At 42.1% G+C, this 25,430-nt stretch overlaps 1 protein-coding gene across 2 annotated transcripts; it reads right to left on the bottom strand.

The window, feature by feature from the left end:
- Nucleotides 1-226: 226 nt before the first annotated feature.
- Nucleotides 227-22,981, bottom strand: AAAS (aladin WD repeat nucleoporin). Of its 2 annotated transcripts, none has more exons than XM_014055474.2 (18): nucleotides 22,841-22,981; nucleotides 21,691-21,913; nucleotides 20,081-20,207; nucleotides 18,620-18,747; nucleotides 17,318-17,430; nucleotides 16,037-16,128; nucleotides 13,891-13,937; nucleotides 12,868-12,966; nucleotides 11,256-11,399; nucleotides 9,379-9,499; nucleotides 8,836-8,960; nucleotides 8,609-8,669; nucleotides 7,480-7,570; nucleotides 6,970-7,063; nucleotides 6,442-6,509; nucleotides 3,994-4,069; nucleotides 2,522-2,606; nucleotides 227-818 (listed from the first exon to the last, which is right to left on the bottom strand). In XM_014055474.2, the coding sequence occupies exons 2-18, from the start codon at nucleotides 21,765-21,767 to the stop codon at nucleotides 672-674; spliced, it is 1,695 nt and encodes a 564-aa protein (XP_013910949.2). In that variant the 5' UTR covers nucleotides 21,768-21,913; nucleotides 22,841-22,981; the 3' UTR covers nucleotides 227-671. The 2 variants fall into 2 exon arrangements, with proteins under 2 accessions (XP_013910949.2, XP_087566653.1); XM_087710527.1 differs by lacking the exon at nucleotides 22,841-22,981 and adding an exon at nucleotides 22,515-22,680.
- Between the last annotated feature and the right edge of the window lie 2,449 nt (nucleotides 22,982-25,430).

Raw genomic sequence — 25,430 nt, 5'->3', positions numbered from 1 at the left:
AGAAAGACACATGATACCGAGTCATAAACTATGGTTTGCACACCACAGTGCATGGGGTTCATGCAACTGGCCAAACCAACACTGAGTAAACACACAACTTACTGCAATGAGTGCCCCAGCCAAACAGTGGTGGACAACTTGGCATCTATCCAATTTTAACCACCCCTTCAATCAATGGAACCATCATGATGAATGGCAAAATTTGTGAGAGTCATAGCTCAAAATATTTCAAGGGCAGCAAATTGTCTTTTATACCTCCAAGAAATAAAGTTGACAAATCCTCAGAGCAACACAAAACCTTGGGGAAAGCCCACATCAGGCAGCAAGCGAAAATCATGCTCAGGAAAATTACAGTTAATCTCTCAATTAGACAAAACAAGCTTGTAGAGAGGATTATTAGACTCGCAGGGAGAAGTAGGCAAAAACAGGATCCTGAACTGATGTGTTTAATTTTCAGCCCTAAATACAACTGCAACATTGTCCATTTCAGGAAAAGCAGGCAGGCATTCCTTAGATCCAGGCTCTACCGCAGACCATCTAATCCATGCGTAGCTCATGGAAGAAAGACACTCGTACAAAAATCAAATCTAAAATCAGTCCCGGATCTCCCCAGGCTGACGGAGAAAGAAGTTGGGAGCCCTTCAGAGCAAAGTCCTAGGAGAGTTGAGACTTCAGAGTTCGGAAAACAGCGGCTGCTCCCGGGTGTTGCTCCAGCTGCCCAAGGACATGGGAGGACTTCGCTGCCCAGAACTAAACGAAGGAAATTGAGCGGTCACAAAGAAGAAAGGAACGTGACTGATGCTTCCGTTTGACCAGCACTGTGAAAGAAAGACACAAGCATCAAACCAAAGGCAGCAGAAACAGAGCATCCCTGTTTCCTCAAGATGGTCTAAGCCAGAGGTGTCAAACTCAATTTCATTGAGGGCTGCATCAGGGTTGGGTTTGACCTCGGAGGGCCGGGTGGGTGAAGCCATGGTGGGCATAAAATGAGGACCCAAATTGTTGGGGGGAAATAAACCACTTAGAGAGGGCTGTAAAGGTGTATATAAGTCTGCTATTGCTATTAATATTAATACATTTTTCCTAGGACTTTTAAGTTTCCTTCATCTGTCCAAATCCCCACCACTCCAGTTCCCATCTCTCTCCAGAATATAAACTGGGAGGAATTGCTGGTGCTGCCCTGTTTTGATTGACAGGTCTAATACTCAATGATCATACCCGTTGATTGGGAAACTTGGTCTGCTTACTTTCAAATATGTTATGCTCAGAAGCTATAGTTTTTTGTTGGATTCTTATTCCTAAATTCTTAAAGAGGGGAAAAAACAGGGATCTCCATTTACACATTACAGAAAACTGCGAATGCCTATGAGGAGCACAGCATAAATGAGGGAGCAATTGGTAAATTTAGGGGTCTGCATTAGTTGTAATTTTCTCTTTCTTGTCCTTAAAATTTTCAATTTTGTAGTAACTTTTGAAGGGGGTTATAGCCGGGCTTGGTGTTATCCTTCAGTTTCTTGGCTACGCAGAAGAGAACTGGGTTTAAAAACACAGTAAACAGATAAATAAATAACCTCTTTCCAAAGTGGTAATATGTCTAAATGAATGATTTATGTTGAAATAGGGATTGATCTCCTTTTAGTCAGAGTAATATACTTCCTTACATAAAATAAATATAAAATTTTGGCACAGGAATCAAGCATGCCTCATATTTCATTTCAGCTTTCAAAGTCTGGAAATAATATCTTAAGGGCTTCAAAGCTTGCTTTTAAAAATTAATAATCTTGGGACTCTTAAGTTTCTAATTGTATACCTAGTCCAGGATAGAATCATGAAATGTGCACAAAATCCGAACAAATCCCTAAACACGGATTCCAAATAGATCAATCTACGCACTTCAGAAAAACAAACAATCATTGAGTATCAGAGTGACATCTAAGCCGAATTATATGAGGCTACAAAGCAATCCACCCCATTTGGATCTGGAGATAATTTTACACTAATCCTTACTATGTTGACTGGGAAGAGCCCAGCTGTTGAGTAAAATATATCCCTTTAAATTTTCACCTAGGATATTCTAGAATAGACAAGAGGAATCTTACAATTTCTCCAGGCCTAGATAATAGCCATCCAGAGAGAGTGTTCTTAGTGCTACGGGAAACGTGGACAAGTCAGCAAATAAGCCAACTTTATATTGTATATGTTTTAAAACAGGGATGTCAAACTGGCAGCCCGCGGACAAGCAGAATGCATCACGCACAGGCCACGCCCACCCCAGCTCCACGAATGGGGAAAAACATTGCAATATGTAACGTGACAGCAATATGATGTTGCAAGTTTGCCACCCGTGTTTTAGGATATCTGGTGACAGCAAAACCTTCCCTCTCCTTAAGTCAGCTTAGTCCTCTTTACAGTACCTAGAAAACAGATTTCAGTAGCAACTGCAATAGAAAAACTAGCTACAATTCTTTCCAGCTGGATCAGGCATTCTTCATAATTCTCAGTACTTGGTGGTTGAACTTACCACTGTCAGAAGGGCTCCCTTCTTAAAGGAAGGATGAAAAGTGACCAGCTGTGGTTGAACCCCATCTTCACCCTGTACGAAACCACTAGAAGTGGTAGAAGGAAGAGAATGTGTATCATAACACGGGATGCCTAAAGGCTGTTTTGATGGTACTTGGAGGCTTGCACAGTCTGGGACCCACATGACACATCAAAAAGTACATTAAAATACTTATTCCCTGGCCTAGTGATGTCTAATACTCCCTCTCTAATATTCCAAGAGTGCTGCTTTTTTGGCTTAAATACAGGTAGTTTTGAGCCCAACATTTATGCTATTAAATGAAACATTTGTTAAGTGAGTTTCGCCCCATTTTTTGACCTTTCTTGCCACTGTTGTTAAGTGAATCATTGCAATTGTTAAGTTAGGGACACGGTTGTTAAGTGAATCTGGTTTCCCCATTGACTTTGCTCATCAGAAAGTCACAAAAAGGGGATCACATGACCCAGGGACACTGCAACGGTCAGAAATATGAGTCAGTTACCAAGTGTCTGAATTTGGCTCATGTGAACATGGGGATGCTTCAACGGTCGTAAGCATGAAGAATGGTCATAAGTCATTTTTTTCAGTGCTGTTGTAACTTTGAACAGTCATTAAATGAACTGTTACAAGTCGAGGACTACCTGTATAGAGTGAGCAACCTATACTCTAGTGGACATCTCCTAGCTATCTTTCCCGGTGTTCAAGTTGTCTGGAGTTACAGGGAATTATAGTTCAATTCCCTGAAGGGCCAAAAAGACCTCACTTCTTAGTCTAGACCAGCGGTGTCCAAACTTGGGAACTGTAAGACTTGTGGACTTCAACTCCCAGAATTCTCCCATGCTGGCTGGGGAATTCTGGGAGTTGAAGTCCAGAAGTCTTAAAGTTCCCACGTTTGGACACCCCTGGTCTAGACTCTTGTGTCCTTCAATCCAAACCTTATCTACCACACAATGGCCCTCAACTCACAACCATTTCTTTGGTTGCAGATTTTGAAGTTACTCTGGGAAAAATGTCTTTCGGCTGTTTTTCACACTTATGACCATTGCAGCATCCTCATGGTCATATAATCAAAATTTGGATTCTTGGCATCTGGCATGTACTTGTAACGGTTACAGTGTCCCAGGGTCATGGGATCCCCTTTTGCGACCTTCTAACAAGCAAAGTTAATAGGGAATCCAGATTCACTTAACAACCGTGTTACTAACTTAACAACTGCAGTGATTCACTTAATAGGAACATGACCTGGAATTTAACCCAAAATTTCCAACAATAGGCAGGGGGGAAAAAAAGAACCACCTACCTCATCTGCCTCCCTACCATAATCACAATAATTTGAAGAGGAACCCCCCCCCTTTAAATCTATTTAAAGAAAAAAAAATCTTGATTTATTTTTATACATAAGAAATGCCTTATGGAATCCATTTCTAGATAAAGAGGGACAGGACAATACAAACCAGGGCAGAAGTTCAAACACAGGATTATTGCGAGTCCGAAACACTGCAATGATAGTCTTGGAGACATCCAAATTTCCTGAGGGGAGAAAAGAAACACATTAAAAAGTAAGGAACTTAACAAAGCACTTAATATATAAACTGTGGGTAGAACGTGACAGCAAGAAATGGGTTCTCTAAACTGGTGGCATCACCTAAAACAGCTGAAGGTGGGACGGACTTTGTGCTTAGATTCCTAGATCTCCCCACAATAGCTTTCTAACCAGGTACATGAGATTTTGGGCCTCATCTGTAAAATAGGGAGACTTAGCTCAGTAACCTATGACCTCCCCTTGGCTTCCCCACTGACTTTGACACAATTGCGGTGTGCTCGGCAACCATTCATAAGTGCAAACAGGTTGCAGATTTTTATCATGGGGCAGCTGGAACTTTGAGGACCGGTCTTTGTTCAGCTCCATCATTACTGATAAATGGTTGCAGACTGAGTCTACTTATATTGATGCTTTGAATATTTGGGTTGGAGAAAGCTCCTGAGAATACAATCGACAGCCAGGAAAACAAATTAATGGATCATTAAACAAATCAATCCAGGTTTCTCCCTGGAGGCTCAAATGACCAGGCTTAAATTACCCCTCTCTGGACATATTATATCAGAAGAATTAGCTCTCTGTAAAAGTCTCTAATGCAAGGAAAGTTGGAAAGGAAGAGACGAACAGGACCAGCAGCAAGGGGGATGCATTCAGTTACAGTGGAGCATCTGAAGGACCAGGTAAGGGTAAGATCATCATCATCGAGAAAAATCTACATGGTTGCTGTAAGATGACATTGACTTGATGTTTAAATATTGCTCCTTTCGTCCTATGGAAATGTATTTGAAGGAAAACAGGGCAATTTACACCAAGCTCAGTTTTACAGGGCAAATTACACCAAGCTTTTAGAACAGTGCAAGCTAGCATAAGAAGAGCCTTTCCTCTTGGTTACAGCACAACAGGGCCTGAACTGGGAGAGATGATCTAACTAGATGACAGCTATGTGCAATCGGTGTGGTTGGTGGTCTTTGACAGCACGATCCTGTGCACCCTGTCAGAGGAATAAATTTCAATAAACCAAATGGGACTCCTTCCAATAAATATCCTTGGGACTGCACTGTCAAATCTTTCTGGGGTGGGGGGGGGGAAGCAACTTCAATGTGCACGTGAGAAAGGGGGGCATAGAGTTGTTTACTCAAATGCAGGAGCAACCGTTTCTAGTTCTTTCTGGGCCAAGATATTTCTCCTATAACACCAGCCTTTCTCAGCTGTTTATTAGATTTAGAGGGATTTAGAGCCCAACTCAGCATTGACTCTGGATGGTGTTCAGCAGAAAAATGAACTATAAACCAAAAGAACCATAGCATTAAAAACAGGCCCTATATATAAAATAGCTACTGCTTATCCTCCCACCTAGATTCTTCAGAGCTTAGAGGAGGGTTGTCTTATTTGGCAAAAGAGTGTTTTAAGAAATCATGAAGGAAGAGGCAACTCTCAGCTTTAGAGAGAACGCTAGGGTGTTTTAATACACAAAGTTTTCTGAGGCACAGCAAGGTAGCCACTTCATGCTTCCTCTCATTTATACAAAAAAAAGGGGGAGGGGGTGTAAAATAAAGGTCTGGGGGTCATTTCAGTCTTCTAGGAGAATGTGCCATTCCCAAATAAAAGCGATTAGCCTACGCATGTGCTTTTATAAAGCAGGAAGTGGGTATTCTTTCATCCGTGTCCCTTTTTCCCCAAATATATAATCTTGAAAGTGACGGGGGGTCAGTTTGGGCAAATGTCTCAGCCTTTATAGATCTGTGGGTAAACTGTGGGAAAGGGGAAAGGATCACATGTTCCATTTGAAGCTCTCTGGAGGAAAGGCAGAATGTAAGATGCAGATGGAATAAAGGAGCAAAAGCCACACAATGTACTGAAAGTGTCATAACATTCTGAATTATCCACATCGTAACATATTTCACATATTTTGAGGATTTTATCTGAGGAGTACAGGAATACAATCATCCTAATAAAACCACTAGATGCATCCTGCTCTCGAATAACTTTAAGGCATTTTTTCCCCTCTTTCTTTTTTTGGGTTTGGTGATATCCTTTTTTTTTTTTTGCCTTGACATGTAACCTACAAAAGTCCTTTAAAATGCACGCAGAGCACATCCTTATGTTATTGCTCAAGGGCTTTTGAAACGATATGAATGCTGCTTGAGTGTATATCCAGGAGGGGCTGGCTGCACGAATCACCTGCACTCACATTCAAAGACAAAAGACAACCCATTCTGGAAGCAAAACCCCAATGGTTTTTCAAAATGCTGCATTTGGAGAAGGACTCAGAACTTGGCATGGGCGTGTTTGCTGAAGGTATCCCCCTTCGCCCTCCATTTCCCCACGCTTCCCCCCAGAGTTTCAAAGAAGCAGGCTTCACCTTGAATGACCACCGCAAGCCTCTCCCCGCTTGGATCCCAAACCATGGACTGCACCTCCCCTCCAATCCTGCAACAAAGGGACAGAGGACTTGAAGCAGAGGAAAATGCTTAAGCGTTAATGGTCAACCACGAACATTCAAACTTTGCGGCAACAAGAAGAAAAAGGTTGGGAGTCCGGAATTAGAAAACTTTTTTAAAAAAGTGTTAATAGGGGAAAAACTATATTAAAAAAAAAACTTAGTTCATTCTACAAATGTATATTATTATCCAATAATTATGACTACATTAAATTTATTTGCAACCCTATCTCGAGGGTTGAGGAGTTTCTGAACTATACACTCTAGCTCAACGGTTTCTAATTATTGGAAACCTGATTCAGAAAAATCTTTTTTGACTCCCACCCAAACCCAGTTCTCCACGCTTCCAGCAACCACTGTATCAACGCTCCAAGGCAACCACAACAGTGTTGAAGGCTGGAAAAGTTCAACCCAATTCCACATAGACATGGTATATTCCCTTTCTCTCACCTCTCCTCCCCGTAGGGAGTCTCGAACGTAGTCTCTGAAAGATCTGCCACAATGGAAGCTGTTTTAGACCCACCGACCTGCCTTTGCTGCTCTCCTGAAATATTGGAAGTTACGAGAGAAACCAAACAATAGGAGGATGTAAGTAGAAAGTGGCTTTACACCCAGATCAGATTCCCTCTTTGTCTCTCCTGTCGCTTCTTCCAGATTCTACTTTGCTTATTATCTGTATTCGTTTAATAACCTAGTATCGCACAGAATGATCAAATCTGTACATTAAACAAATATGAAGTCACATTATGCAAGGCACTAAAGCCAACTCCATAGACGGGCCAAAAAATCTATTCTTCTCTGCTCCAATGCACTGCATATACAAGAATCTCCAAAGAACACCACCCAACAACCCCAACCTCCACTTCATGAAAGAGACCAACATTCAAGCATGTTCCTTAAAACTACTTTTCATACTGCAAAAACCGAGAAGCCGTATTCGTGTCACAGCTGCACACTCACCACTGTATTCCAAGAAAGATAAGGAATAGATCACAAATTCCCCCTGGACGGTGAACAGCAAACGACTGCCATCTGGACTCCAGCAACCAGTCTGGGATCAGGCAGAGGAAATGGAAAAGAAATTGCACTTTTAATGCAGGTAAACAAAGGGACCAAAATCCTTTGCTAAATAGATTGTTGAGATCTGGATGTTTGCTATGTTTGGTCGTTATTCATGCGATGGGAAGCTAGGTGACATCATCGGTCCATGGGAGAGTGGAGTTTGCTAGATGTTTATAGGTAGCTTGCCTGCTGGTAGCCAACCCCCAGATAAACAGTCGAAGAAGAAATAATATCGTAATCAAGAAACCATCAAGAAAAAAAATATCCAACCAAGACTGGCAGTCCAAATCAGCAAACTCTATTGATCTGATTGCTTGGCCTGCTAATAAAACATCTAAAAAACCCAAGTTCAATGAATACCAAGAACCCAACAGTTGGACCTTAAAATACACATATTCTTCAGTTTGGAGAAGTTAGGTTATTGTAACTCCATTCTACATGAAGAAACTTTTGAAAGTTCTCCAGACACCACAAAAACTGTCCCTGTCATTAGAACACCGATCTTGTGATTGCTCTGCTGGCTAGGTTGGTAGTCTGCATTCAAATCAATTGGTCTGATTTAGCCAATAAAGTCCTCTGGAGAGCTTGGCTCCAGGATATTTCAGGAATAATCTGCCAGATTTATGGAAGGGGATGCTAAGAGTCCCTGCCATCCCTAGAGTTACATCTAGCAACCTACCGTATTTATTAGTGTTTTGAAAAGGCAGGAAAGAGAATGAATGAATGAATGAATGGTAATATTAAAAGCATAAGAAAATTCCAAATAGGAATGCAGTTCCTGAATGAAAAGACTACATGATTGAATTGGATTTTGATAACTTGATTTTTGGGAGGATTTTTCAAGATTTTACAGCAACCAAACAGCTACATCTTTGGCTCTGTAATATTACTGTGCTGCATTTCATTATTTTTAAGTGGCTATTTCCGTCTTCCCTTTTGTAAGCCACCATGAACATTTTGAACTGGGCAGTACTACAATTTTTGTAAATAAATAAGAACCCTTCACCATCCCGTTTTCCCAACCTACCCGACAAGGACCTTTGATAGTTGGCCATTTCTCGTAAGTCCACATCTGAACCTCCCACACTCTGCAACAAGATGAACAAATCGATAAAAAGAAACGAAATTGCTTTGGGAGCACCATTCAGCTAGGAGAAGAGCAATGGCATTCACTGTTCTTACCCTACCGTCCATTACTCCACTAAAGAAAGATGACTGATCTTAGATGGCTGGTTTCAAGGCTCCTCTGCTCACCTGAAAACTGCTGAAGGTGTTGCCGCTAGCACCTTGCTGCCATCAGGTGACCATGCCAGGTACGTGACCCCGCCTCCTCCAAACCACTGCAACTGGATGCAGTTTTCTGTGGAAACATCCCATACCTAGTGGCACAAGGTCAAAAGAAGAGAAGCCATTGTGGAAAGAAATCCCTGTGTTTCTTCCAACAAGAATCTTCTAGTAGCCCTCACTTTAAATTAAAATGACACCACATGTCTGATGGAAGAAAAATTAAATTAACACCATGCACCCTGGACTCCTTCTGAGAAGACTGCCAGAAACATTTGTCCCCAAACCCGTTGACCATTTCAGGAACTACATTGCCCAAAAGCACCATCTCTGCAAAAAGGCATTCACTACAGAGTAATGTCTGTGGCTCTATTTGCCACAGTTTTTATGCTATCTCTTGTTCTATATGCCATGCTGGCTCAGGAATTCTGGGAGTTGAAGTCCACATAGAGGGGTCTTTGTTCCACACCTCTGTTCTATACCATATTAGCAGTAACAGTGCAACATACTTACAAGCATGGATGTATCAACAGGTGAGGCCGATAGAAGCAATCCTCCACTGGGAGCCCAGGCCAGGCTGGTGATGGGACTATGGCCAGGGTGGCTGAGCACTTGAGCACAGCCAGAGGAAGGCCTACAGGAAACAAGAGACACACATCACAGGAAGCTCATAATGCGATTTCTTTTGATTTTCATTGGCATCTTATGAAAACCCATTCAGCAAGCCACAATTAAACCAGAAGTCACTGTGTTATGCAGTGCTTTTCCAGATACGAGCACATATGCTGGCAAAATAAAGCTGGGTATTAAGGCTGTATAGCAGTTTAAATCCGAAGGTCAGAAGAGGCTTAAGAACTACATAGCACCACACAGCTCTCCTTAACCCAAATGTATCCTTTTCTAAGGTTGTGCTGCCATTGTGGATGACAAGTGTGCAGTGCTGGGAAAAGATGCGGCTGCTTTAAGGAACTGCAGGGAGGTGCTTAGACTGCAACCTTGAAGGCTCCAAAGCACCTTTTCCCTTTGAGTCCGAAGCACTGAACAGACCTTCTGCAAATGTTCCCTGTGCCACACAAGGTACATCCGTACATCCATCATCCAGTGCTGCAGAATTTACCACATCCCCATTATCAGAAATGAGCAATGTGTGCAGTAAGTAACTGCATGGCCAAACATCAGAGAGACTGAGTAGCACTGTTTAGACTTGGGATTCAGGTGGGCACTTAGTGGCTTGAAATATTTGGATCCCAGCCTTCCACAAAAATAGCCCCCAGATCAATAAAAAAGATATTGTCTCCGCTCAGAAGCTTGCCATATCAAGACAACAGAAAATGGATGAGAAACTGAAGAAATCAAAGACATTAAAATAAGGAATCTGAAAGCCACAAAGATCTTCATACACTGCCACTAACTGCTGGAAGGCTGCCTATGTCCTTGAGAGGTGACCCAGAACTTGCTAAGACTTCTGGGAAAAAGCGGCCGGGGGAGGGGGAGGGGGGGGAGATGTTAGCTTTCCTTTCTTTGTCTCCAATTAGCAGAAATTGAATGAATACAGGACCTTCATTTTCTTGCATTCTTTATTTAGATCATAGACTTGTGAGAAGGGATGTGTGATATAGAATATACATAGTTTGGAAATGGGAAAAGGTACATGGAAGAATGGAAAAAAACCTGTAACGAGGAAGAGACTAAGAATACACTTAAAGTAAAAGAACTGTTGTAGCAGCAGATTCAGACAGTGAGGAGGTTGGGGAGGAACATGGGCCAGTCCTGGACACTGAGAAAGGCTCTGATGAGGGTTCTGTGTCGAGGGCAGCTGCCTTCAGAGTCAGCAGCCTTCAGAGTCAGATATCAGTGAGGCAGACGAACAGCTGGAGGCTGTTCCCAGTGTGCACATGTGCAGAATTCCTACACGAAAGGAACAGCTAAAGAATAGGGGTCAACTTGGGAGTAAGGCCACAGGTGGACGATAAATGGCCCCTCCCAAAGGAAATAAAAGAGGAGCGAAAGGGGAGCAGAGTTTGTAGGAGGCAATTAGTTCGCTTAATTGGTTTGTGACTCTCTGAGACTCCTTGCCAAGTTTTGCAGATATCAGCCTGGCAGCTCTCCAAACCAGAGATAACTGTTAACTGTGACCATAAATCCTCCCTTGAAAGACTTTGCTGGATGTGAATGAGCAGCATTCACAGTAAATTAATAAAACCGGTTTTTGTCAGGACAAGGGGTTTGCTTCATGCTCTTGGGAAGCCTCGGCCAGAACAAGAACTGGGCTGCGCATCTGATATCTAATAAGCATTTCCTTCAAATAGCAGCAACGAAATAGCAATTGTGAATTGCTAACTAACATGGGCTGCCACCACTGATTAATCCACAAGACCTGTCTGGGTTACCTGGTAGAAAGGGAAGTGGGATCCAGGTGCCAAATCAACACACAGCTATGGCACCCCACAGCAAGGATAGACGCACACAGTGGCTTCCAGGCCATCAAAGCTACATTTCTTTGCAAACGATGCTTCAGGATTGGGACTATAGTACTGGAGAAGAAAACCAAAACAGAGATATAAATTTGCCCAGAGGGCCCAGAGATACTAGGCACATATCAGCAAAATGAGTCTAAGGAATTGATGTAGGCTACCCTGTGTGCATAAATATTCTTAAAATAACATGACACAGAAAACAAATCAGGATTTGTCCTTTGTTACTCCAAAGTGAAAAACAAAGATAGTCTTTAATTATACAAAGGTAAATTTCAGTTGCAGGTTAGAAGAAACGTCCTAGCAGAAAGGAAAGTAGGCTCCCCTTCCACAGGAATATTCTTTCACTGAGCAGAGGGATGGATTAATGGCCCTTTCAGTTCCTAAGAGTCTAATCAGTAAGTCAGAAGTTATATTTCTACATACAAGCCCAAGAATAAAACAATTACTTTTATTTATGTAGATTTCCATAAAGAGCAACTAGGCAGGTGGTTTGACAATTGATTTTCTGCAGGTGGTGATCCATTTCTATGGGATGATCACCGGGAGATTGCTGAGATCCCTTGGTTCGGCCTTATTTATTACAGAAGATTAATATTTTAATATTGGTTATCTGCTGGTTGGGCATAAAAAGCCAACAGCTTTCCTAAAGAAAAACATTACAGTGCAAGTATAAAAATGATCAAGTACTAAAAATATCTTTAAAAAGCTAAGTAATAGATGTGTTTCAATAACTTTATAAGTCAATGAGCAACTTGGGAGGGCAGGGATCTAGGTACATCCTTGCAAGAAAAGGTGACCTGCTACAGTTAGAGAGCCCAGAATATAATCTTCTCTTGTACACTTTCACAGAGAAGAATATTCTCAAGCAGATCCTTCCTCTATGTATTACTAATTGGGCAGGTCCATCTGAGAAAGTCTTGACAAGAATACACAAAACTACTTGACACAGGCCCAAAAATGGGCAAAGAATAGATGTACAGAATGGCTGACCTTTAGGCCAAATGATTTCCTTCTCCCCCTTTGCCCATACATTTTGAGAACAGCTTGTTTTCAAGCAAACCTAGTTTGTTCTTATGCACAGCTCACATTACTATTCCCATCTCAAGGTCCAATAATCCAACTGCAGTGGTACCTCAGTACTACATCCTCAATTGATTCCGGGAGGCACAATGAGTACCAAAAATAACAAGTATCAAACAAAATTTCCCCATAAGGAATAATGTTGTGAGTCGCAAGGTAGCCAACATCGACAAGTTCTAACTTGTACGTAACAATGAGTACCGGCACAAATTTTTCACATCAAAATGTGTTACCAAATTTGATAGGTTTCAAAGCAATTGAATACCAAGGTGCCATTGTATTTCTTTTCCTTGACCTGTACTAATCGACTCTTAAATCAACTCTTGAATAGAACTTTCTCTACCACCCTGGAGAGTTCAAGCTTTCTGTCATATGCCATGTTAATTGTCACTGGCCTCAGTCTGTTCAGAGTAATGCTCTACCTTAGATCAGTTAGGTCTCTTACCTGTTGGTATTGTAAACATGGATGGAGTCATCCAGAAGAGCCACTGCAAATTTGTTGGTATGAGGATGCCATGCAAAAGCTCGGATTGAGCAGCCTGCCCTGTGTAAGCAAGACAAGGGGCGTTAAGAAAAATCATTTGGGCTTGTTTCCATCTAAAAGCCAAACGGGATTTAAAAGATACAAGGTTGGGGTTGGTTGGCTGCCTACCACAGAAAATGTCAGTGTAAATGAAAACTGGGTGCCTCTGAAGAGTCATGTTAGAATGGCTAATCAACAAGGCAATTGTTTCAGAAAACAATTGTGTGTGAAGGAAATGCTTTAGCTTGCATTTATGATTAGCACGGAACTACCATATTTTTCGGAGTATAAGTCGCACCAAGGTTTTAAAAAGGCAAATTAAAAAAAAAAAGTTTTTGCACTCTGCAGACTTCCCCAAAATGGCCCATTTTTTTTGCGAAAACTGGCCCATTTTTTGTCAAAAAAAGGGGGCATGTATAGCCTTTAGGAGGCTAATAGAGTACTCCTGGGGGCTGGGGGGGGGGAGAATTGAGCAAAAAATGGCCCATTTTTCACTCATTTTTGCCCTTCCCAGCTCCCAGGAGCACTCTGCAAGGCTCCTAAAAGCTATGCATGGCCAGGGAGCGGGGTTTCAGGAGGCAAAAAAATGCTGTATTCAGGGTATATGATGCACCCAGATTTTCAGCCTCTTTTTTGAGGGAAAAAGGTGCGTCTTATACTCAAAAAAATATGGTAATACCTGCTATTCTAGGGTTAACTGATACTGTATAAATAGGAGAGTTACACAAAGTAATATGCATTCAGAAATACAATTAAGGGCTCTGCAGATTATCTAGTCAGTAAGACTTCTATGCATAATAAAGGGGAAGAATATGTATCATGTTGATGAAATATGTCAATTTCAGATTTAAAGCAGATCAATTGGATTCCTTTCCAATAAGGGAGAAGGTTCAGATAGCAACTAATATTTGGTTACTGTATACATGCAAACCACCCAGGACTCACCAATCCACAGCCTGGGAGAATTTTGCTATTATATCTTCACTTGGCAGCTTTGAGAAAGAAGAAACAGCAGTGTCAATACTTCACTGGCAGCAGGGGTGGGTTTCAAAAATTGTTCGAACCTACTCTGTGGGCGTGGCCTCCTTTGTGGGAGTGGCTTGCTGCCCATGTGACCGGATGGGAGTGGCTTGCCACCCATGTGACCGGGTGGGAGTGGCCTGCCACCCATGTGACCTGGTGGGAGTGGCCAAGACGATGTTATTACTAGATATTACTAATTACTAGATATTAATATTACTAGATCATTATTAATGCATAGATAACTGTGGGACATTACACACCCACCCACACCCACAAACTATGACAGTGCTAGGAAAACACCCAAAAAATAAAAATCCCCCCCCCCCCAAAAAAAAGACTGCCAATGAAACCAGGTTTTTTTCCCTAAGCCTAAGAACAGGAAAGACAAAGTCACTGGAATAAAAACCATCAAGGTAATGTGGAAAATTATAAAGGACAGGCACTCACAGAACCATCAACCACCTCAGAATTACCTAAACGAGGGTGAAACACACTGCCTTGCAACAAACCTGGCCTGCCCATAGAAAAGCAGCCACTTTGAGACACATAAACCTGGTCTAAACACTTAAAAGCAACATATTGCATCACAAATAAAACATTTGCAAAAAGGAATAACATTTCTTGTAATAAACATTCTATAAACAATAAATAAATAAAAATTCCCTAAACTAATTAAAAACCACCACGTTCAGAGAACACCAAAGGACCCCACAGTCTTCTCCCTCCTTATCTTTTTCTTTTTTGTCCTAACTTTCTCCTCCTCCCCCCCCCAACCCCACTCCCTTCTAGCACTGATGATGTTACCAAAGAGGAGCTCTCACAGGGCAAAGAGCTTCCCGCTACAGGCACAATCTATCTGCAGCAATAAATGACTGCAAGCAGCAGCTTCAGTCACCTGCTCGCATCTGACAGTTGCGTTTGGGAGCGGAGGTGGTGGCAGCAGAAGTGAGCACAGATGGGATGTCCCCGCTTGCTGAGTAGAACGAGGCGGCGGGGATGCGTTGTTTCAGGGTGCCCCAAGCGCCGGCTCCTCTGAGTGTAGCCCATTCCCCCTCCCAAGAAGACCCTTTTCTTTTTAAAAACTCCTCTGCAGACGATCTTGAAAACCTGCGAGGGATTTCCCCCCCCCCCCATTCCTGATTGCCTGTAGCCTTGGAAGCTTCCGAAACTTAACAGTAAAAGCAATTAAGAACTTCTCTCGCCGTGAGATTTTCTTTATTATGCAAACGCTTGCTTTAAGGCTGCAGGCACCCAGGGAGGGGGGCAGGGGGAATCTGCCTATCTGTCCCCTTCCAAAGCAACCTTGCAGGATTTCAAGATCATCCGGAGAGGCTTTTTTAAAAAAGAAAATCCTGAAAAGCCACAAGATTTGGAGAGATGGGAAGCTGGTCTTTTGGGGGGGGGGAATACCAGAACCAGGAGCGCAGCCCATTCCCCCTCCCAAGAAGACCCTTTTCTTTTTAAAAATGCCTCTGCAGACGATCTTGAAAACCTGCGAGGGATTCCCCCCCCCCATTCCTGATTGCCTGTAGCCTTGGAAGCTTCCGAAACTTAACAGTAAAAGCAATTAAGAATTTCTCTCGCGCGTGAGATTTTCTTTATTGTGCAAACGCTTGCTTTAAGGCTGCAGGTACCCAGGGAGGGGGGCAGGGGGAATCTGCCTATCTGTCCCCTTCCAAAGCAACCTTGCAGGATTTCAAGATCATCCAGAGAGGCGTTTTTTAAAAAGAAAAACCCCGCAGGCACCCAGCGACAGGGGCTAGGAGCTAGGAACCCGGAAGTTAATTACTTCCGGGTTCACTGACGAACAGGTTCGCAAGAACCGGTGCGAACCGGGAGGAACCCACCCCTGACTGGCAGCCACTTAAGAGTGCCCATATCTGAATACCCAGGAGAAACTGGCTAAAGGGAGATGGAAAGATTCCCTCCATGAATTGGAAAGAACGCACAGCTATCATATCTGACATCTCAAGGGGTTATTGATCCCACTATGGACTGGCATGCTTCCCAGTCATTAATTCCCCTGGCCCTGCTCTTCTACTCGGGCTCTATGTTATGCAAACCTCACCGACAAATGGGGAAAGAAGGAGCCATGGAGGGAGGATATCCAACAGCAGAGTTGTAATGCATATCGAGATCCAGATTTCATCCATTGCAGAGCTGAAAGATAATACAGATAGTTCTCAACTTACAACCAGTTGTTTGATGGCAAAAATGCCCATTGGAGAGAGAGGATTTAGATTTAAGACTGCGAGATTGCTTAACAACTGCTATAAAAAGATTTGAAAAAATTGGCCCTGGTAATGTGGTCCCTCGACTTATGACCATAATGATTTATGACTAGAATTCCGATCCCAATTGTGGTCGTAAGTCGAGAACTTTCTTCAAAATGAAAAAGGTCTTCTACAGTCATGACATAAGCCTAAAATTGAAAATCAGGCTTGCCAGATGTTACATCTTTTCTATCCGGCTCCATGGAGTGGAAAGTTGGTTTCTGACAGAAAGCCACTTGAAGCGACTAGAACCATTTGAAATGTGGATTTACAGACATTGTTACATATAAACTGGGTTGACAAAATAAGAAATGAGGAGGTGATAAACCACCTGGGAAAGCCAAGGGATATCATCAAAAGCATAAAAAAGCAAAAGTTAGAATATTTTGGACACATGATGTGACACCCAGAAAAATACAGCATACTTCACTTAATCCTCCAAGGAAAGATTGAAGGCAAATGAGGTCCAGGCAGAAGAACATCATGGTTTTAAAATCTAAGTGACTGCTTTGGACAAAACTCAGCAGCACTTTTTCATGCGGCTATCGATAAAAATAGAATTGCCAATATGATTGCTAATGTCCAATAATGGATATGGCACAAGAAGTCAAGACCTACAAGGTGTGCCAACTCTAAAAATGTACATGTTTTTTAAAAAAATGACCTTAATGGCCTGCATCAATTTTCTTTTTTCATACTTATATCTTATCTTAAAAAAAAACTTTTTTTTCAGCAAGAGTAATGTTACATCCTTGCTAGAAGAAAGAATGACTTATCTGGGAGACGGCAAATCATTCTTCCAGTGAGCTTTTGGAGGGGTGCCCATGAGAAATTTGTCAGGAAATAATACCCTTCTAATGAGCCAATTTAATCAAATCAATCCCAAGGATGAATAAGGGCAGTGGATATCACAGCTGCATCACTCCCACATCCTTGTTTGCTCTTATTGTTGCACAAATCACCAGCTTCTAAATTTCTAGGGAGAAAAACGTGATTTTGAGAGAGAGCTAATAAAAGATTTTCCTATTCACTCCTCAACCGGTCAAGCTGTACTGTACAATTCTTAGTATACTTACCTAGCTCCTTTGAAGATTCCACCCAAGACTGATTATTGGTTCCCTGGTCCGAGTCCTGTTCCTCTTCTGCGTTTGCGAGTTCTTCAAGCACACCAGCCACTCCGATGTCACGCCTGAATAAAATATATTGTGTGAAAGCAGCTATAGGTGAAAGGGAGCATGCTTATATTCCACATGCAATTGGAAAAGTAATTTGATGTGCATCAAAGCAACTTCAGAGTTTGCCATCATAGCTTTTCTCTTTCAGTTTCTCTAATGAGAAGCTTCAGTGTTCTTCTGTGACCCAGCCTCATGGTTTTTATTCTCTATCCTCCTGGCTCACTGATCACCCAAGTATTGAATATTCTCCTCAGTCACCAAAGTCAGATTTGTTGTAGAAAATCTACATTTAGAAGCCAAACCTTCTTCAGGTTGCTCAACTCAACCAGGTAATTTCCTCACTTACTCTTCTGTAAGAAATCAAAGGAAAGCTGTGCTGCTTTGTCATCACCAGGGAAAACATATCAAGAATGTCAAGAAGATCAAGCACAGCTGTCATAAATGTTATGCTGGTTCTCCACCTATGAAATGCTAGAGAATTATAATGCAGGCAGTGTGTGTCCATGTGTCCGTCCTTAATACTAAGAGAGGTGGGAGAACAAATTCCCACAGCCTAGTTCTGGAATTTCTTGTCAGCACCATAACAGCCATCAAGCAAATAACTATAGCCTAGCAGGCCATAACTGCTCCTTATGCATAAGATACCAGGTTGATGCCAATCAAAAGGATAGATTATGCAGAGAATATTTATCTGTATTATTACTTCATTTACTGTCTAAAATAAGAAATATCCTTTTAAGCATCAACTCTACTAAGACACAAATGCAGTTCTCTTAACTGATTTAAAGTATGTTGTGAACATTAAACAATTCTATTTAAAACTGAAAATAACCACCGTGTAAAAGTTGGACAAGGACATAAAAACACAAAGGCGGAAGGCTTGTAGGCTTAAATACAAATCTGATCACCCGAAAGCGAGGTCATCCTAAGAATATGCTGCCACTTTTTAAACTATTTAGCCTGTTCTTCTTTTCTCCACCAATGCTTTTCTCCTCTGATTCATATACCGAAAGTGAGAAATTCATGAAAAAGAAAAAAGAAAACAGCAGAGAGACAAATCCCAGGAAGGAAAAAACCTGGTGTTCCTCTCATAGTTCTTCAGTCGAGAACTGTGTGTGCCCTTTTCTTAAAGCTGAGGACAATCGGTGTGTGGGAACATGCAGCTTTGGCATGATCATCCTAACTAACCCAATCCAAACTTACCAGGCTCCGATGCACCTCTTCCAGAGGGACTCCCGGTGATGAATGAAGGCCGGCTTGGTGCTGTGTTCCAGGCGACTGAAAGCTTTCAGGTTTTCTTTGGGAATAGTGGGGGTGGGAAGACTTTCCATCTGCACAATTATCCACAGGATTAAGAAGAAAGTAAAATTCCTTGACAACAATTCTTAGTACATACACACAAAAAAGCTTGATAATAGGACAACCAATCAAGGTTCCAGGTTCACTTTGGTTTATAAGCAGCAATGGAAAAGTAATGGAAGTGTTTCTTCCTTTTCCTTCCCTCCACACTTCAAATTGCTCAGATATTCAAAAAGCTAGAAATTAAAGCTTCTAGTTAAAGGCACAGAGCTTTATGTGTAGCCTTTTCCTAGCGGAAACTTTGCTTAAACATTACGTAAAATACAGAATTAAAGATTTTCTTGGAAAATAATTTTGTTTGTGTTGGTCAAATGTAAACAAACCCAGCCTATTACTTTCGGTTATTTTGCCTACTTTCCTCTGCTTGAACATTCTTTTCATGTTCATGCTAGGCTGCTCAAACGGTATTTCTGAAGACTTTCTGATGGGGATTAGCCAATCCCCAAGACACATATAGGTAGTTCATGACTTATAACCACAATACAGCCCCAAATTTCCATTGCTAAATAAGGCAGTTGTTAAGCGAGTTGTGCCTCATATTATGACCTTTTTTGCCACAGATGTTAAGAGAATCACCAGTTAAGTGAATCTTGTGGTCATTAAGTGAATCTGGCTTCCCCCATTGACTCTGCTTCTCAGAGGCCTGCTGGGAAGATAACAAAAGGTGATCATATGATCCCAGGACAGTGCAATATCATAAATACAGGCCAATTGCCTAATTCCTGAATTTTGATCGCTGGCCATGAGGATGTTCCAAAGGTGAAAACCAGTCATGTCACTTTTTTCAGTGCTGTTGTAACTTCAAATAGTCACTACATGAATGGTTGCTAAAATGAGACTACCTGTACTGCTTTTACTATAAGCAATTCTTCTGCCCTTCCTTATTTGTATTTATATTTTGAGACTAATTCCTGCCACTTTATTTTTCCCAAATCATTGAAGATAAAGGCCACCAGAGGTGAGCTGTTAGAATCCATGCAACCATTAGAAGGCAGTAAAGAATCAAGATTTTTCTCCATCACTCCGCTGCCATTTAGTGGATGTCTGGATTTTTGCAGTTCGGATCTGGTAGCCCTCCCAGAAATATTAATTTCAATGAAACAAGGAGTTGAAGTATTGATCCACTAGACTAGAAGCAGAGACCCATCACTAATCCTTTCAAGCAGATTAAAGAAAAAATCAAATTGTTTCCCTCCCTTATTTATCAAGTCAAGCATCCATCTGACATTAAATTTTTGGAAGGCTTCCTATTATTAAGACAAGATGGTAGCTGATTTCTTTCTATGGATGGAAATTATGACTTACCTGACCTTGGAAAGTAAGTGGAAGCTTCTCATAGCTCCGCCCAAAAACTAAGGCATTGTTGAATTCATAAAGGGTGATGTCTCCTGGAGGAGGTGGAAGTGGAAAGAGTGCGAGAGAACACATCTTTCTGGTAATTGAGGAAAAAGCAAAGAAAAAGAAAAGAGACTCCTTAAAGCATATGCTGGAGTGGATGTTTCAAAGTAATTACACATTGCTAGACGTAGTGCTACTACTCCGAGAGGCCAATAGCAAGTTTTAGCCCCTAAAGGAAACGCAAAGGTTCCCCTCGCACATATGTGCTAGTTGTTCCCGAAACTAGGGGCTGGTGCTCATCTCCGTTTCAAAGCTGAAGAGCCAGCGCTGTCTGAAGATGTCTCCGTGGTCATGTGGCCAGCATGACTAAATGCCGAAGGCGCACAGAACGCTTTTTATCTTCCCTCCAAAGTGGTCCCTATTTTTCTCCTTGCATTTTTACATGCTTTCGAACTGCTAGGTTGGCAAAAGCTGGGACAAGTAATGGGAGCTCACTCCGTTATGCGGTGCTAGGGATTCAAACAGCCAAACTGCCGGCCTTTCCGATCGACAAGCTCAGTGTCTTAGCCATTGAGCCACTGCATCCCTTTTAGCCCCCTACTTCATTACAAATAATTTAGGCAATTAATTTAAAACCTTTGAAAAATTGCTCCTCTCATAATTTGTGACTTTGAGTGATGAATAACAATAACCATCAGAAAAGACAATTAAAAGGAAAATAAATAATATACTGAAGCAAAATAAGCTGGCAAAAACAGCATACGATACATAATCAAAGCTAGTAATAACCTCCTGTACACTCTCATTAAAAAAAAGGCTTATCTGGTATTCTGATCCAAGACACGAAAGAAAAGTTGGGTTTTTACAATTCTATAGGAATTCAATAGGGTTATGGTCATTTTAAGAACCTGGGGGGTACTCATGACCTGTATTTTAAGTACTGATGCCCCCCCTGGTCATTTGACAGCAGTTCAAACACTGAGCCAACCAGGCCTCATTTATGGCTGTTTGCAGTGTCCTGTGGTCATGTCACCATGTTTTACCATGATTTTGCCAAAAACCGACATTTCTTTCTGATTTTCAGCAAACCACTCCCATAGCAAATCATTGGTTATCTTAATGACCACTGATTGGCTTTATGACCATCACAAGTTATGACCATGATGGGCAGGCTCCATTACAATCGTAACTCAAGGACCGCCTGCATCAAATGTACGACATAATGCATCACTGAACGTTGCTTTTACAACTGCAAGTCATTTTATTAAAAACGTGACGCAAAAATCCAAAATAATGAACAATTCACGAAGGTTTTTTTTAATTCAATCATGATGCGCTGAACTCTCAAGGAAACAGCAGCAGAATAGGGCATCCCTTTTTAAACGGATCATCGGTTCACACCATCAGTAACACTAGTGACTCTTATCTGCTTCAACCGTACTTGGAAGTTGGTTGCCTAAGCTGACTTTATTTCCATGTAAATGTGCACAGAATTAGGCACAGGATACTTCTAAAGAATTACCTAACAGGTTAGTGGAAGAGGAGGCTAATTGCTCATTGCCCAAAACATGCCATACCTGTTGCTGGGAGTTGGGGAGAGAGGGACAGATGGATGGCCCTCATGCCCTGCTAGTGGTGAGCCTCCAGAAGGCATTTGGCTGACGGCTGCAAGATGCAGAGCGCTAGATTAAATGGACTTTTTTTCAAATCCAGGGACTTTCTGAAATGCGGCCTTCAGCGCAGAGATTCCTGTGTTTATCACTGTTGTGCATTCAGGTCATTACCGGCATCTCGGATGATCTGAAAGAGGTAATAACAGCAACAACGATTATGAATCCAGCAGTCCTATTTTGACAGCTATTATTGTTTCTGATAAAGCAATATTATAAATGTACAGAAAGTACTCGACTTACAGCAATTCATTTAGTGACCATTGAAAGTTATAATGGCATGGGGGAAAAAGTGACTTATGGCCACTTTTCACATATAAGAACATTGCATTAGCCCCGTTATCAAAATGCAGATGCTTAGCAAGACTCATAGTTATGATGATCACAGCATCCTGGGATGTTGCGATCATCCTTTTGCAACCTTCTGACCAGCAAAGTCAATGGGGAAGCCAGATTCACTTAACAACCGTGTTACTAGTTTAACAACTGTGTTGACAAATGTGGCTAGAAAGGTCGTAAAGCCAGGCAAAACTCACTTAACAACTGTCTCACTGAGCAAAATTAAAACCTGGGGCTTCATTGTGAGTCATAGGTCGAGGACCCCCAAGTGACAGGAATTGTTATAAATCCAGTGGGCTCGCTTTATCCCCTTGAGATAAAAAACAATAACATTTTATTTTATTTTTTTGTTATATACGGTATAGGATTTATTATAAACCCAGCGGACTCACTTTCAGAGTTCCTACTTGGAATAAAACAACCATTTTAGGGAAGATTATAAATCCGGCTGTAATTGAGCTTCTTCGAAGGGAGTGGAAACACTTGCTGTGGGCCCGGGAGGGAGAAGCGGTGGCCCTGACATGGGTAAAAATAGAACCCGATGCCTCCACATTTTCCCGAAACCAGTAGAGGCGAACCAGCCGAAGCGCTGCTTCCCCATCCGGAGCGCTCGGCTGAGACAGGGAAAAGGCCTAGCCTAGCCCACCACCTCGTCGTCTCCACGCCGCCTCCGCCAGCAGCGGGACCAGGCCTGGCCGAGCCTGCCTCAATTACTTACGCTGCCGCGAATCTCTCGCCCAAATCGGCTTTCTTTGGGAACGAAGGAAGGCGCTCTAGGAAACCTCGGCTTTTCGCGGGTAACCGTTCAGGCAGCGGCGACGGGCGCTGCACGGGTTCAAAAAGAGTCAAAGCGAACGCCTTCGCCGTGGACGCTGGCTCGGTTTAAGGATGGATTCGCCTCCTAGCGGATCGGGCGCGTAACAGGAGTTCCCAACACTCATGTCTTAAAGGGCCAGAGCAGGTCCCCCCTCTCCCCATCCGTCGTTCAGGCTGTGTTCGACTAGCATCCAGTTCTATGTGCCTATTACTCTGTATTATGTTAAGTGATTTATGTATCTTCAAACCCAATGGCGGATTAAGGCTCACTGGTGCCCTAAACCCTGACAAATCTCCTTTGTACATACTGTACAAATCTTTGGTTTTTTTCTTTCTTTCTCAACTTTGTGGTGTCTCCTTTGAGCCTGGTGCCCTAAGCAGGTGCTTAGTCTGCTTAATGGTTAATACACCACTGCTCAAACCCTTATGCTCAGAATGCAGCCTGCTGTAAAAGACAAAGATTTTCCCCACCCCCAAGTTTATTCCCTATTTGGGGAATGCATTATGATCCACAGTTGGTACAATTAATAAACAGTCCTTAAAGTGCTGTGCATAATGTCCTTTATTCGCGACATTGTTTGCAACTTTGCATTTAACCAAGGATGCCTGACCTTCATGAAACTTAACTTATGAGTTGATTCAAAGAGTATTGTGCTGGGAATTTGAGACTTTGAATACCAGAAACATTAGAATAAGAAGAGGGAACCAGAGCGTAACTCTGTCAAGTCTGCACTTTCACGAAGTAATAGTTTTAGGTTTGGAACCAATTAAGATACCTACCGTCTTCTGCCACATACCTCCCTTAGACCAATAAGATCGCACAGGATGGGCCTTCTCCGGGTGCCTTCAGCTGGCCAATGCCAGCTGGTGACGCCTCGGAGTAGGGCCTTCTCTGTTGCCGCTCCGGCCCTATGGAATGAGCTACCCTCAGAGATCTGGACCCTACCCACTCTCATGGCCTTCCGTAAAGCTATCAAAACCTGGCTTTTCCGGCAGGCCTGGGGCTGTTGACCTCTTGATTGAGGTCCAGCCCCCCTTTGACTGGGTGCATGTTGTATTTCTTCTTTATCTTGTTGTATCTTATTGTTTTAATCCTTTTTAATATTTTTCATTTCTGTAAGCCGCCTCCCGGATTGGGCGGCCTATAAATTCAAGAAATGAAATGAAATGAAAGAAAATTTGTAGTTCAGAGCTGAAATGAGGAGTCCTCAATGCTCTCTGAGCTTGGTTGTTTTCTTGCACTCATTTTATTACCTGTAAAAAGTTAGCACCCACTCCTCTCCTAGAAGAATGAAATATTCTAGGAAATGTTTAAAAGGCAGAATATTTCCCCTAAAAGAGAAATAAAAATCTCAGCTCCCTGCTCCCAGCAGATATTTTGATGCCAGCCTATCTATAAGCCAAAAGACCTGAGTCTGAGTCTGAGTCAGTCTGAGTAGTTTATTTATATGCCGCCCTTTATATGCCGACCTTCACCCTCCAGGACATAATAGGATTATCTATCAGCAGAGCTCACCACATGGCACAACCAAGCCCCTTCATTACATCAGCCCAAGGTTCAACCAAACTTGATTCAGACAATCATGACTCCCCCTGGGAGTCTGACAGCCAATAGAATACATGCCCTTGCCACAGGAACAGGAAGCTCAAGCTCAAAGCTCAAGAGAGGGTATAAATAACACTCACTCTCCATTCCATGTGTTCAGCTATCCAAGACTTCAAACCCATGTGGTCCTGTTCACCAATAAATCTTTCCAATCAGCCTCCATATTTCCAGTGTCTTTCTCCCCACTTGGAACTGAACCCAGAAATGGACATTTTTTCCAACATACCCAAACTAAGTACCGTAAAGCCATCAGTTCTAGGTTTGGAATTTTAATGTCAGTTTGGAAATTTTAATAAGAAAAAGAATTAGGCAAAAGGAAATCTTTTTAAAGCCTTTGTTGCACAGTGAAAAACTTCTACCGTATAGTTCTTCTACACATTTCTTGAAATTTCAAAGACTAATGAAATCTCTTTATCTGACCAAGATTCCTTCATTCAACAGTTGTACAAGAGAGAATCTTCTATAATAGCTCCTTTTCTATTTTGAAGGAAGAAACATTTCTATAAAGAGCTCAGTATTCTTTTGTAGTTTCTTTATTTAGGGATGGAAGGAGTGATTCCAGAAAGATGCAACATTTTGTGTGTGGAATGAGGGTACAAGAATGTTTGTATCAGGAGCTGTGGCAGTTCAAGAGCTATGAACTGACTGCTACTGTTGTTCCTTTCTGTTAATTAACTAGAAGGCAAACTGGTTGGATTATGGTGTTCTGAGCAAGCTCTCTGGGTTTCAAGATTGACCTTGATGAAGCTGGGTTTACTTGTTTGAGCTCGGATTGGGGTGCCCCCCCTCTTTTATTAACAGGTATAAAAACACATGCATCCATCTATTGACTGCTAAAACTTGTGTGTCTGTAACTGACGTGGTGGCTCAGTGGCTAAGATGCTGA

The sequence above is a fragment of the Thamnophis sirtalis genome, unplaced genomic scaffold (assembly GCF_051295495.1).
Source record: "Thamnophis sirtalis isolate CommonGarterSnake01/CBP01778 unplaced genomic scaffold, rThaSir2_p1.2 scaffold_3, whole genome shotgun sequence".
In the NCBI taxonomy this organism is placed as follows: Eukaryota; Metazoa; Chordata; class Lepidosauria; order Squamata; family Natricidae; genus Thamnophis; species Thamnophis sirtalis.
Note: the sequence above shows the minus strand (reverse complement) of the source record. Positions and strands in the feature narration are given on the sequence as shown.

Bases quoted from the DNA above. Each gene is read 5' to 3' on its own strand.
- AAAS (XM_014055474.2), bottom strand. From the start codon at position 21,767: ATGCCTTCTGGAGGCTCACCACTAGCAGGGCATGAGGGCCATCCATCT. The intron at 18,748-20,080 runs GTAAGTCATAAT...ATAATTGTGCAG, and splicing joins CACTTACTTTCCAAGGTCAG to ATGGAAAGTCTTCCCACCCC. The intron at 7,571-8,608 runs GTAGGTTGGGAA...GCCTGATCCCAG, and splicing joins CTATCAAAGGTCCTTGTCGG to ACTGGTTGCTGGAGTCCAGA.